Raw genomic sequence first — 13512 nt, forward strand, 5'->3', positions numbered from 1 at the left:
ACCTGTGTTATTAATGGCATTTTTGTAATTTTGCAAATTTAAACACTGACAATTATTTTTGAAGCAATTTCATTTACTTTTTAATTGTTTTCATTTATTTTTCATAAATTTTCCATTCACTTGTAAAAAATCAAACTGGAAACCAGTTTATAAAGTTGCAAACTTACAAAAATGTCATTAATGACACGGGAAACATGTTGGTTGTCCGATTAAGATAATCTGAGGGCCTAAAATAGTTCTTTGTTCTCATACTAACCTTATCCTATTTGAAGCACCTACAAAGCCACAGATACTCTGCATCTCATCTTAACAATCCAAAATTCTTTTTCCTTGATAAACTAACCTATTGCCTTTCCTAAGATGGAGATTATGGCCAACTACCATTCTTAACTCCTAAAAGAAGAAAAAAAATAATAAGGTGCGCAATTATTTGACCCTCCTCTCTTAAAAAGTTTAATTTTCTATCTTTGACCAATCAATCTTTAACCTACAACCATACTTGCCTCCTAAATGAGGAACAAAATTATTCCATCCACTTCAAAAAAAACATTAGCATATTCTGAGCCTCCCCTTAAACATGAAACCCATAATCTCTTCCATCTCTCCAATCATACCATATGCTTATAACTGATGAGGCAAAACCAGGAGGATAAACATAGCAATGATAAAACTATCATATAATTCTCCATATTCAAAAGCACCAAAATCCAAAAGGACACAAGCATCTAACATAAGGCTTTAGCTGCAAATTAATTGTTTATTTAGAACTAATGCCCTATTCATTTCACCTTACCTTATTTTTGCTGAACATGAAATTACTTAACTGAACCAAAACTAAATTAAACTAAACTGAAATAATTTTTACTAAATTGCAAATATTTTCCTAATTTCTATTATATTTCTTCTTTAAAGTTATTGATTTTAACTGAATTGGAATTATTTTTAATGAACTAAAATTAATTTAACCGAACTAAAATTAATTTAACTGAACTGAAATTATTTTTCTTGATTCTCTATCATAGTCTTTTAAATTATTGATTTTTATTGAACTGAAATTATTTCAACTGAATATTATATTTTTAAGGTAAGAGAATAGGGTCTAATAAGGAGGCTTTAAATTTTGAAAGACACCTTGGTGATAAAGAAAGGACAAAAAGTGACCGATATTCACAACACAATACACTCTTTTATAAACAAGAAAATCAACTGAGAATAAAAATTAACTATCCATCAAAAATTTTATTACAAAAAAATACAAATAACTGAAATATATATTTTTTTATACACACAAATGAAATATATATTTTAAATATATTCTTAGTATCTCACCAATTAGCTAAGTTAGGATAATCCTCATGCATCATATGATTTCTTCTCTTGCATGTAGAATACTAGACAAGCATATGGGATTGAGTGATATAAAACCAGGGGAAAGGCTATAGGCATCTTGGTTTGACAAAGAAAACAACCATTAAACTATGTAAGAGCTATACCATTCTATCAAAATTACCTGTAGGGGAATATACACAGAAGAACCAATATTAACCCGCAGTATTTCCAAAATAGATGTACCACTATCTCTCAAAAGCTGAAGTGACCAAGAAAAAATGGGGACCAAGAAACAAATGATTAGTACATACCAACTAATATTAATACCAACTAATCATGAACCTTAACACAAAATATCATACATGAATCTCACTGAAATCTAGTTGAATGTCGAGGCGTGTACACTCCCCGCCATCTTCAACAGACCTTGATTTGACGCTTTTCATTTGGATACCTTTGATATGATTCTCCACTGAAAGACCTTGTCCTTGATGCTCAAATCTCACGCCCAATTTAGGCAGATTGAAGGATACCTGAAAAGTAGCACATTCTCAACAAAATGAAATTTAAGTTCAAATAGTCAATAAAACATAATAACGGAAAAGGAAATAGTCAATTAGTCAGTAGATATATGATGAATACTACTCAAAAGATAAGAAAAGAATTAAAAAAAATTTTAAAAAAATTAAAAAATAAGTAAATAAATAAAGAAGAAGAAAAAGGAAAGGAGTCTTATTCAAAGAATGACATAGGTTGACTTTTGAAGTAACATAAAAGAGAGGATCTACAGGGCATATGTACTTCTGAAAGTATAAATGTTGGCCACACAGATCGAAATAAGTAAGATAAAATATCATCAGAACTTGAGCTCCAAAAGCATAAAGGACTACTAATAATACAATAATTTGATATACAAGAAAACCGTGTTACTATAATCTGGCATTGCAAGCCTATAACCTAGAATCCTGACCTGATAATTACTGTACACTCAGTGAAATCTAATAATACATACTCCAACCCTTTTTAAATACTTGCTCCATTTTTACTTTTTGCACTATTCATTTGTCCTACTTTAACTAATGTTTATGATTTATACATAAGAAAAGATATAGCCTTGTGGGTACTTGTTGGAATCGCCTCAATGGTTAGACTATTAATTCAATGGTTAGAATTCATACTTAATGATAATTAAAAATATTATTGATCAAAGACTAGCATCGGCATAAGTGCCCAAGAGAAATGGAGCAAGTATTTAAAAACGGAGAGAGTACTCATATTAGCAGCTTGGGGGTGAAGAGGGGGTGGGGGGTGGAGCTAAATTATTCCACTACGGTGTGTTCCTCCACCAATCCACTTGTCTTCTTTGGCTCCATAACATTATTTACCTTCTTTTTGAAACTAAGAGAAATATATAAATGACGCCATTAGAAGACAATCATTTACTAGTTAAGGGGAACAAGCTTGTGTCATAACTACCCCAAGCCTCACTCAGCTAGATCATAGTATTCCCTTTGTCATCATTGTTGTTGTTGCTAATGACAAATATTTTTCAGCCAGTGGTGCATTAGCTATTTCATCTTCTCTTTATTTGAAATTAGATATGTAGCCATGCCAAAATTTACAAATGTCAACCATGTAGGCTTTCTGAAATATCATAATAGCAGGCAGCATATTTACAAGAATAATCAAATTAATCTAGCAGATATCATCTTTCAATAAAAATCCTTCCCACTTGTAAGAGCTCTACAAGTTTGACAAAGAATTTTATAACAAAATATTTATTTTAAAAAAATACTATGAAGGCAAGGGGGAAAAAACATGGACAGCTGTAAATCAAAAATCAGCAACCATTTCAAGTGCTATGGATGCATAGTAACAGCAGCTACCACTGAGTCAAATTAATCAAATATCAAGCACCCATTCACCTATGCATAATGCGAAGTATAGAGATATGGAGCAAATAAGGTAGCCTAAAAAAGGAAACAGGAAAACATGGAAAAATGTAAGCTTTCAATAAAACTTTCTATTTTTATTTTTATATTTTTTTTGGAAAAATTTAAAAAGAAAAAAAATCTGCTATCAATTTAAAAATTAAAATTTTAATTTCGATTGTCTTATGACACACTTGCTATTAAAAATATGCTTAACAATAGATACAAAGTCAAAAGGCTCCATGAAAATAGGGAGTTTCTCCAACTCTCTATAGTTTGACATATTTTTTCTTGCCACATAATTTAGGCGGGTTTCAACATGTTTCAGCTTCTGAAAACGTTTCAAAACAGAAACATCAGCCTAGATGCAAAGTTAAAAGGTTCCATGTAAATAGGGAGTTTCTCCAACTCTATAATTAGAAAAAAATTCTTGCCAAAGAATTTGGGCGTGTTTCAACATATTTCAGCTTCAGAAACAGTGCAAAACAGAAACATCAGCCTAGAGAGTGTTCCGTGCAATGTAGCAACATGTAATTAGTCCTAGACTCCTAGTTACTAAATTTTCAATGGAACTTGACCTTTAAAACCAGCTTGCAATATCCAATGACTGATCAGTTTAAACAGTCAGCAGTAAAAACAAGAAACTCCAAAAACAATGAAAAAAAATTATACAGTCCATAAATAAATTTTTAAAAAGTAGTTGCACATCATCTATGGCAAAACCTCACCTTTTCAGGAAACAAAGTTGAGAGTTTGCTCATTGACGACAGTGCTTCTTTCTGGGGTGGGCTCTTGACAGCCCTGTTATCACTGATTGATTCAGTGGTTGGGTCGGAAGTGACAGCAGAAGAAGTTTTACGTTTCTGAAGCAGTTCCTCGTTAAGATTCATTACTATTTCACCACATGAAACATCCACATCCTTCACAACTATCCCAAATTCTCTGTTGCACAAGCATCAACAACCTCAAATAAATCTTCTAGGAACAAAATTGCAAAAAAAAAAAAAAAAAAGAAAAGAAAAAAAAAACAAAACAAAAAACAAAAAAAGCTACTGATATATCTTACATGATAGCTATAGAAAAACTCAAGATCCAAGAAGGGTCACCTACGAATATAAGGACACAAAACAGTCTTCATAAGTGAGAATGCTAAGCTACCTACATGATCAACACTTTAATCTCAAGAAAAGACAAGTACGGATTGCCAATTGCAAAGTCTGGCTCACCCACAACCCACCTCTGGCAGAGTGGCAGAAACCAATTCAAGCCCACATTGATCAGCCAGGAATAACGTAGTAAAACCTAGCTAGTTCATCAAGTTGTGAAGCCAAACTCAACCAAAAGGGTTGTAAGCTGGACCACATCAAAACAGCCTGGGTCAAATAGGTCATACAGGCAAGGAAAATAGGATTGATCTACCAATCAAGTATGCTCAGTGTGCATTATTACAGCAAGCCAGATGTGATGGATTCCTCATAATCCTCAGCAATGCCCCGAAACAACTAGACATGCTTAGAGATATATAAGCATAAGATCTTACTACGTTAACAAATGGCTTAGTATTAAAAGGTTCAAGGAGCAATGAGGCACAAAAGGTCCCTGCAGCTCAGGGGCCCTGGGTAGAAGGCGACCGCGTGCACAAATCGAATACGAGATGCACTTTTTATTTTAATTCTATTTGCGGCATTTAATTATTCCAGTAAAAGAGCATATATCTGTTAAACTAGAAACTAAAGTAGTTCAAAATAAGTGGATAAAAACCTCAAAGAATAAGAAGAGAGGAGGGGAGTGGAGAGGACATTTGACTGCCTCAAACCCTACACTCAATATTGTGGGGCACCCCAGCAGAAGTTAATAAGAGAAAAAATTATTATTAAAAAATAAAAAAAACATAAAGAAGACCGAGAACATTTGGCACAACTCTAACCAAGAGCAATCACTCATCATTTTCTATCGAAAACATAAAAGACCTTCAACGATACTTCATATCAGGCTTACATAGTCACAACTCACAAAGTCATAACAATGGGATCTCACTATCGATCACACTCATCACAGAAAATCTTGTTTATTGCCAAGAATTTGATTTAATATTCCTTGTTAACAACTTGACTTGTTTTCATTTACATCTTTATCAATGCTTTTTCTGTTTAAGACAAGGATATATTTGAGAGAATCACTCTAACGTGTGTTAACCTTCCATAATTATTAATGGCATTTTGGATAATAAATCAAACCTCTTCAAGAATATTCAGAAACACAGGGGCAGTTTGAAAGTTTAGTTATACCAAAGAATACCATAGGAAAATTCCATGTATTTAAATTTCATCTCCATTATTCTTTCATTACTTTTCCTCTCTTTGATTCTTTTCACATCTCCATCAATTAGATATCAGAAACAGAACCAGGTAGGGAACTTTAGTGCCAGTTTTCACCTTTAACAGTAGATGCGTGTAGAAGGATATACAGTATAGTAAAAGTAAACAGACAATTGATAGATACTTTGTAAACAACTAAGGAAATTACAAATACATTGAAACAGTAGAGAAAATTTTGCTGGCAGAAGATAGTTCATTAAATAAATACGAGTATGAGGAGCGACCAAGCAAGGTTATCCCAATTACTAAATTGTCAGTGGTTGACAATCTAAGAAAACATTAATAAAAACAAGAGCAAACAGAAAACATCCACTTCAACCCATCTCTTCATCAGAATAATTTATACACATTGGGGAAAAAAAACATTAAACAACATCCAGTGCAACTTTCAAATCAGCGCAAAGCCACAAGCATATACAGGATGTAGCCATAGGGTAAAACCACAAAGAGATGAAATTAACCCAGAATACAAATAGAAAAATTATTAAGCCAGACAAGTGACAAAGCTACCAACCTGTTGTGACCAAATTCACATGAAAGAGAAAGCTCCTCACAGTTAAAGGAAGAAAAAGGTTGCTCCACCAATGGAATCGATGATTGACTTGCTACCATATATCCCTCATCAACCTGGCTTGATGTATCATCATTACTGATCCGTGGTTCTCCCACTTGAGCAATTATAGGTGAAAGGAGCAATTTAATGAAGAGACTTGGTTTGGTATTGCCATTTTTAGATATATCCACTCTCAGATCCTTAACTTCTAAGGTTGCCTTGGGTGTCTGCATGCAATGGCCACCAATCATTCAAGAGGAATAAAATCAGTCACATGCATGACTATGGAAATAAGGGACGGTAGAACATGGAAGCTTTAGAGAGAGAAAAAGAAAAAAAAAAAGTAGTAGTAACAAAGATTTTTCCATCAGATAAAGGATGGCCAATTGTTAGCTGAAGTACTGCATGTGAACAAAATTAAAACACAACATTCTTCTTAATGATGTTCACAGACATTTTCCTTCAGTTTTTGGTTTCAATTATAACACCTCCACCTCATAAAGTTGACATAACTCTAAGAAACCACCCTTTTGAGTAGCACTTTGTAATAGAATAACAACATTAGCACAGATTTAGACCATAAGAACACATTTCCATAAACAAGTACTCCCTCAATCCCAAAATTAAGCGCCCGTTTGTAATATTTCACAGAAATTGAGGCAAATGGATAAAAGTGAAATTTTCTCAAAAGATATTCATTATTGTGGTACAGCTCATCTTTTTTTGGTTGTTTCATGTGCAAGTACAAGCATTAATGATACATAAGATAAGTTGGTGAGAATCTTATGGGTATAATGGGAAATAACGGTGTAATGGTCCAAAAGAGTTTTTTATTTATAATAGGCACTTAATTTGGGGACACCCAATTAGGAAAACAGGCACTTAATTTTGGGATGGAGGAAGTATCTTGTTGCACCCCTCAATCACATTAATTCAATACACTCCATCAAGGAGACGCATTGGAAGCTATTCAATAAACATTGTTTGCTACTGAAACCATTGAAACTACATGTAATAAAACTTATAACATGTTAGTTCAATGAGATTTAATATATATATATATATATAAACAAGATGCCATGTAAGTCAAACAACCATAAAATTTAATGCCAAAAGAAGGCTATCAAAATAAGATCCTGTAACATCTCATTGATGCTCAGAAAAAAACAATGGATACCTTTAATGACAAATCTGTCACGGAGACTGAGAGGAATCTGGCAATGTTAGCTATAACCATCCATTTTCCCCTGCCTGCAGAGCGGGGTTTACGGGTCTTAGCCTTCTGGGTACCCTTAGTTGTCCCTTTGTTTGACTTAGTTGTCCTCGTCACAACTTCTAAGTCACATATCAAAACTTGCAGCTTTGGATCCCTTGATAAAAAACCAACCCCAAGTTTGACCAAGGACTGACGTAAACTAAGTCTGATTTCACCAATGGAGACTGATTCAATAGGACCCTGTGAGTTACAGAATACATAAGAACTTGAAGAAAACATGATTATAGATTTATAGGAACACTAACTGGTAAAGCTAACAATGCTTCCATATATTGCTATACGCTATTCTCTGACAACCCAATCCAGCCTTACCTAATAATTTTTATTTTTAAAAAAAAAAAAAATGTATTGGAATACAATATCAATTCAAAAACTCAATCACTTAGGTGTCCAGAAATACTTCCTATCATAATTATTAACCAAGGTATTGATCAATATACATGCACCGTAAAAGCATTCAGCTTCTGACAACAATCAAAATTGGAAATTTAATCCCTTGATTACCTAATACAATTATACATAAGGAAAAATTAACACAATAATATGGACAATACCTTTTTAAATTTTACCACCACATCTCTTAAACATTTCCATCCGCCCACTCGAAATCCAACAGATGCTCCCACAACACGACTCAAGGCCCAAGCTACCAACCTCGCCACAAATCTAAACAGCACAAAAAAAAAGACAAAAAGGTTAACATATATTATTTTCACAAGGAGGAAATTCATGAAAGTTTTGTGTCATTCAAAATCAGCTACAACAAAGAGCATACATAAATAAAATAAATTTAAAATTTTAAAAAAAAAAAAATTCCCAATTCCCTAATCAATATTACAACAAATGCAATTTTTTGTGGCCAAAGAGTGTTTGCATAAGATAGGACCATGGACAGTTCAGCTTGCAAACCCACTCCTGGATGTGCAACTTCTTATGTGTCGTGGAACCCATGTTCCTTGGTCAACATGGAGTTCCATGGATTTAAAAAAACAATAATATATCAAATCAGAAAAACTTAAAAGTTATCAAGTCTTCTTTGATCAACCAATATAAACGAAGCAAAAAATTCATGGGATTCCAGCTTTCCGTAATTGTCCATTTACTTCTTTTAATAGTGTCATCTTTAAATAAAAAAAATCTTAATTTATATTGTCCAAGGGGTGTTGCAGATGACCCTGATGGATGAATGCGCTAAGAACAAAAAATACCCTCAACAAAGGAACTTACTAAATTTGTCCACAACAAGATCATAAGTTCTGAAGTACACTGTAAAGTGGTAAATGGAATTGGTGCCATTCCTTCTTCTCAACCATTAGTAAGCTTAATCATATAACTTAATGGTTGGGATAAAGTTCATGACATTGACACTATAAGTTCTCTTTAGTAAGCCCTACTATTACCTCAAAACCATAGCCTATAATACTCATTTACTTTGCCATCCACTTACTGTTTCACAGATGCAAACATTGATTTCTCTCCTTTTCAGCTTTTAGAAAGCTTCATCTTATAATTAGGAGGCTTGCTGACGTAATGACATAAAAAGTGTATGTGTATATATCCTTTGCTAACCCTAAATTTATGTATTATACTCATTTATTCACAATTCAAAAAACTTGGATTTGTGTTGGCAACAAATAAAACAGCCAACTGATTTTCAATCTGCACAACAAATTATCAGTCAAGCATTTCGAATGTCATTCCTCTACATACTCTTCCTTCTCCTTCTCATTACACCCACTACTTTTTGTTACAGAATCAACAACAATGCATGTAGAATCACGTATATTTGTCTTTTCCAAATAAAACTGGAAGGTTTTTGCAAACACATTTTGCCGTCTTATCCCCTTACTTCGCAAACTTATAATTTCTACTTACTCTCTCTTACTTTATCCACATATTTCTTAAGCTTAGCTACCTTTTTTACATTGTCTTTCACACTTTATCCACCTATTCTTTATACCACTAACCACTCCTTGAAAAAAGAGTTAAGTAAAATGGGTACATCAAATGAAATCAAAGGGAGTATTTAACCTCTTTCTCACTCTCCCAAAGTCTTTCTTATCCTTGAAAAATCACTTAACATCTAAACCCCAATTGTCACTTCTCTTTATATAAGATAATAAACAAAACATATGGTCCCAAAAGTTACACTCACTTTCTTGTGGCAAAAATCTATATATATCTACAATAAATGGATAACATATCAAAGAACAAAGGTAGTAATCAACTTATCATAGAAAATTCACTATAATTTGAAATTCGTTAATTCTAGTGCATGCCAAGGTTGAATATAAAGATGTGTTTCATATCCCTAGTTGTGCTGGAGGTTCCAGGACTATACTAAGTAGAGGTAATATAATGCAATGTTGAGAATATAACTTAGCCCCAAAATATGAGACCTTCTAGGGTACCTAGAGGGTTTTGGCCCAAGAGAAAATGTCTCCCTTAACATGTGGGTTTCGTAAAATACTCCAAAAACCTTATTATGTACAAGTATGCCGGCGATATATGTCACGAGGGAGTATATCTTCTTAGTATTTTTCCAGACAGATGATAATAAGTACATTGGAGGTGGCATAATACCCCTCTCAGAGCAACCATATGTACTATCTTCACACATTCTCGATTGTACATTATTGTACATTGAGGTTATGTTGGCTATCTTATTTCTCAGGGGTGTTAAAACCTAACAATTGAAGTTCAATTCTCTTGACCTTCTAACTTTTTTTAAAAACACAACCACAAAAAAGGGAGCAAATGGGAAGGACACATATAAACCCATCAATTAGTTGATCACACGCCTTTCGGAGACAATCTCTCTCCCAATTCATACTGTAAAGGCCATTAAGGGTACAGCTGCCCACACCTAACACTTAAAGACAGGATTTTTCATATGCAATTGTTATAATTGTTCAGCCATTTCTTCAAATTACATACAAATACTAACCAAAAACACAAGAAACAGTCGAATTTCAGCTCAAATGCAGCAGCTAAACCATAACAAAAGCACCCAGAAAACAAAAACCATCTAAAATTCAAAATCAAATGATCACTAGAATTTAAAGAGATGGGAAGTTAACTTACATAAAAATAACCCATAAAATAATGGAAACGAACAAAAATCTGAACAAAAACTTCGCCGGAGAAGTAGCCATTGCCGACGGTAAGGGTGAAAACCCCAAGAAACCCAAATCAAATCAAACAAAACCCATTTGAATTTTAAAGTGATCAAGAAAAAAGGAAGAAGAATCAAAAGAGAAAAATTGCAAAAGGGGTTGGATCAATTGCATAATTAATGATAAAATTGGGGAAGAATGTCCAAAATTAAGATGAAAAAATTGTACGAAGCACGAAGATCGAAGGGGTTAGTTATTGCTAAAGAAGGGAGAAGACGAAGAAAAGGAAGAGGGGTCTTAATTATGTCATTCTGATCCGTGATGTGCTCTCTGATGAGAGAGAAAATGATGAGAGAGAAAGAGAGAAGAAGGTGATGAAATAATGTAAAATTAATTAATTATTTATTTATTTTATAATTATGGGATTTTATTACATTTTTAATTTCATTATTAGTGTCTTTTAACTTTCTCTTTTAGGTTCTTTTTGGGAGGACTTGGAATTTTTTATGGGATGGTGTAGGACTGTAGGAGGACGTGCTTGATGTGTCCCTATTGTGAAGTAAAATCTCGAAAGTGACCTTGAGGGTGTTGTTTTCGTTTTTTCAATACAAGGTTTATTATACACTCGGGTTTTAGAGAATATCACGATTTGACGATGATTAGTAACGGAGTAAGGGGTCTTTGAACTACACTTTAATGGATTGTTTGCTCTCCATTGTAATGTTTTATGTGTGTGTGTTAAGGATAAAATGTAGATAGTTTTGGAAACGAGGCCTAACAAATAAAAATTTTGGTGTTTAAATAGCCACAAGTAGGGTGGGGTGAGAATTAATCCTATAATCTCCTGGAATCGGGAGGGAAGCTCTAACCACTTGAGTTATCCTTCGCTCTCAAAATAGAAGTTTAATTATGGTGTTTAATTATGGATGTTATGTGTTTTATTTCTATAATTTGGACTGATACATGAAAGATGGGAAAGATAGAAGTCCCTTAGGCAATTTTGAAGCCTTTTTGGCTTTATATGCTCCCAAAAGTGAGTAAATGGTCACTTTTCATTGATTTCAATTCATATAAACCAAAATATAAGTTAATTATGGATGTTATGTGTTTTAATTCTATAACTTGGACTAATACATGAAAGATGGAAAAGATAGAAGTTCCTTAGGAAATTTTAAAGCCTTTTTGGCTCTATATGCTCCCAAAAGTGAGTAAATGGTCATTTTTCATTGATTTCAATTCATAGAAACCAAAATATAAGTTAATTATAGATGTTATCTGTTTTATTTCTATATTTTGAGTTTTATTTCTATAATTTGGACCATCACATTTATTCTAATGATTGTTTTTAATATGGATTGTTTTTATTTTGTAACCTCATTCATATGTTTTTTTTTTTTTAATAGGAATTTTGTCCAAGGAAAGCCCCGTATGATGTTGACGAGTTGAATGTGGTTCGAGAACAGTGGGCGCAATACTTTAGAACTAAATATTTATTGAATGCATAACTATTAGCTTAGGTAGAACAAAGTAATATTATTAGTGTTGTTGTATGTGTTGGATAAATTTATACAAGTTTTTATTTGTAATGTTTTACTACTTAAATTTTTATATTATGTCGTATTAATTTTTACCAAAGTTTGTTCGGTATAATTGTTTATTTACAGGAACAGATTTATTATAACAGGTTTTAATTAATATATATTAATTATATATAAATACATGCTGCCTAAATTTAATAAAAAATTAATTTAATGACTATTTGTAACGGGCAGAAGAGTTGTCGGTTACAAATAAGCACTTATTCGTAACGGGCATTTTTGTTGCCCGTTACAAATAAGTATTTAATTATATACTATAAAACCTTATTCGTAACAGTCATTTGAGGTGTCTGTTACGAATAATGGGTTATTCGTAACGGGCGTTTCAGGTGCCCGTTACGAATAAGGACCTATTTTAGTACAAACAAGGCCTTATTCATAACGGGCACTTGAAACGCCCATTACGAATAACCCATTATTCGTAACGGACATAATGGTCATCCGTAACGGCCGCATACGTGACGGACGCTGCCTGTTATGGATGACCTTTTTTCCACTAGTGTAAATATTAATTGGGTTTGTAAGTACTCATATGCGCTAGAATAAATGGCTTACTCTCCTAAACTATGTTCATGAAATAAGGCTCATATATATTAAAAATAATAACTTTATAATTAGAGTTTAGAAAATCATGTACAATTTTCTTATTAAAAAAAATCCACTTGAAAGTTGTAATATGTTTATAGGAAAAATTAATAATTTAATAATCTGAATATCTTAAGAAAATATTTTATAAGCGTATAGGAAAATTATTCGTCCATTTTTATAAACGGGATTATAAGATCCGAAATAAAAACATAGTTAAGCTTAATAATTATGATTAATAATAATTAAATTGGTTTAAAAATTAGGGTTATTACAGTCTTACCCCCTTAAAAGAAGTTTCGACCTTGAAACTCTTGACTAAAAATTTGTATAACTACTTAATTTGACTCATGCACAACCTAAAATGGGCAAATAAATGACTTAAAATTGCATAAAGGCAAAAAGCGCGAAACTTTATCACATTCTATCCCCCTTAAAAGGAGTCACGCCCCCGTAACTCGAGTACCAACCTCGGGAAACAACTCTGGGTACCTTTTCCTCATGTCGGCTTCCGCTTCCCAAGTAGCTTCTTCCGTCTTATGGTTTGACCATATATAATACCTTGACTATCTTAACATCTTTGTTTCTTGTGCTCCTCACCTTGCTATCTAAAATCTTTATAGGCCTTTCCTCGTAGGTCAAGTTTTCATCCATTTCAATGGTTTCGGGTTGTAAGAGGTGTGAAATATCCGGTATAAACTTCCGAATTTGGCTTACATGGAATACATTGTGGACTCTTTCTAACT

General features: G+C 33.0%; 1 protein-coding gene across 2 annotated transcripts in view; it reads right to left on the minus strand.

The window, feature by feature from the left end:
• Nucleotides 1–10961, minus strand: part of LOC145639340 (protein SABRE-like) — a 30464-nt gene extending 19503 nt beyond the window's left edge. For both annotated transcript variants that reach the window (XM_081690565.1, XM_081690564.1), the window contains exons 1-7: nucleotides 10552–10961; nucleotides 8022–8133; nucleotides 7369–7647; nucleotides 6153–6418; nucleotides 3989–4202; nucleotides 1692–1862; nucleotides 1511–1588 (exon numbers count right to left, since the gene is read on the minus strand). In XM_081690565.1, coding sequence (XP_081546691.1) covers nucleotides 1511–1588; nucleotides 1692–1862; nucleotides 3989–4202; nucleotides 6153–6418; nucleotides 7369–7647; nucleotides 8022–8133; nucleotides 10552–10622 — 1191 coding nt within the window. In that variant the 5' untranslated portion in view covers nucleotides 10623–10961. The remainder of the gene's footprint in view (nucleotides 1–1510; nucleotides 1589–1691; nucleotides 1863–3988; nucleotides 4203–6152; nucleotides 6419–7368; nucleotides 7648–8021; nucleotides 8134–10551) is intronic.
• Nucleotides 10962–13512: the final 2551 nt, after the last annotated feature.

This window comes from Chenopodium album, chromosome 7, assembly GCF_948465745.1.
Source record: "Chenopodium album chromosome 7, dcCheAlbu1.1, whole genome shotgun sequence".
Lineage (NCBI taxonomy): Eukaryota > Viridiplantae > Streptophyta > Magnoliopsida > Caryophyllales > Amaranthaceae > Chenopodium > Chenopodium album.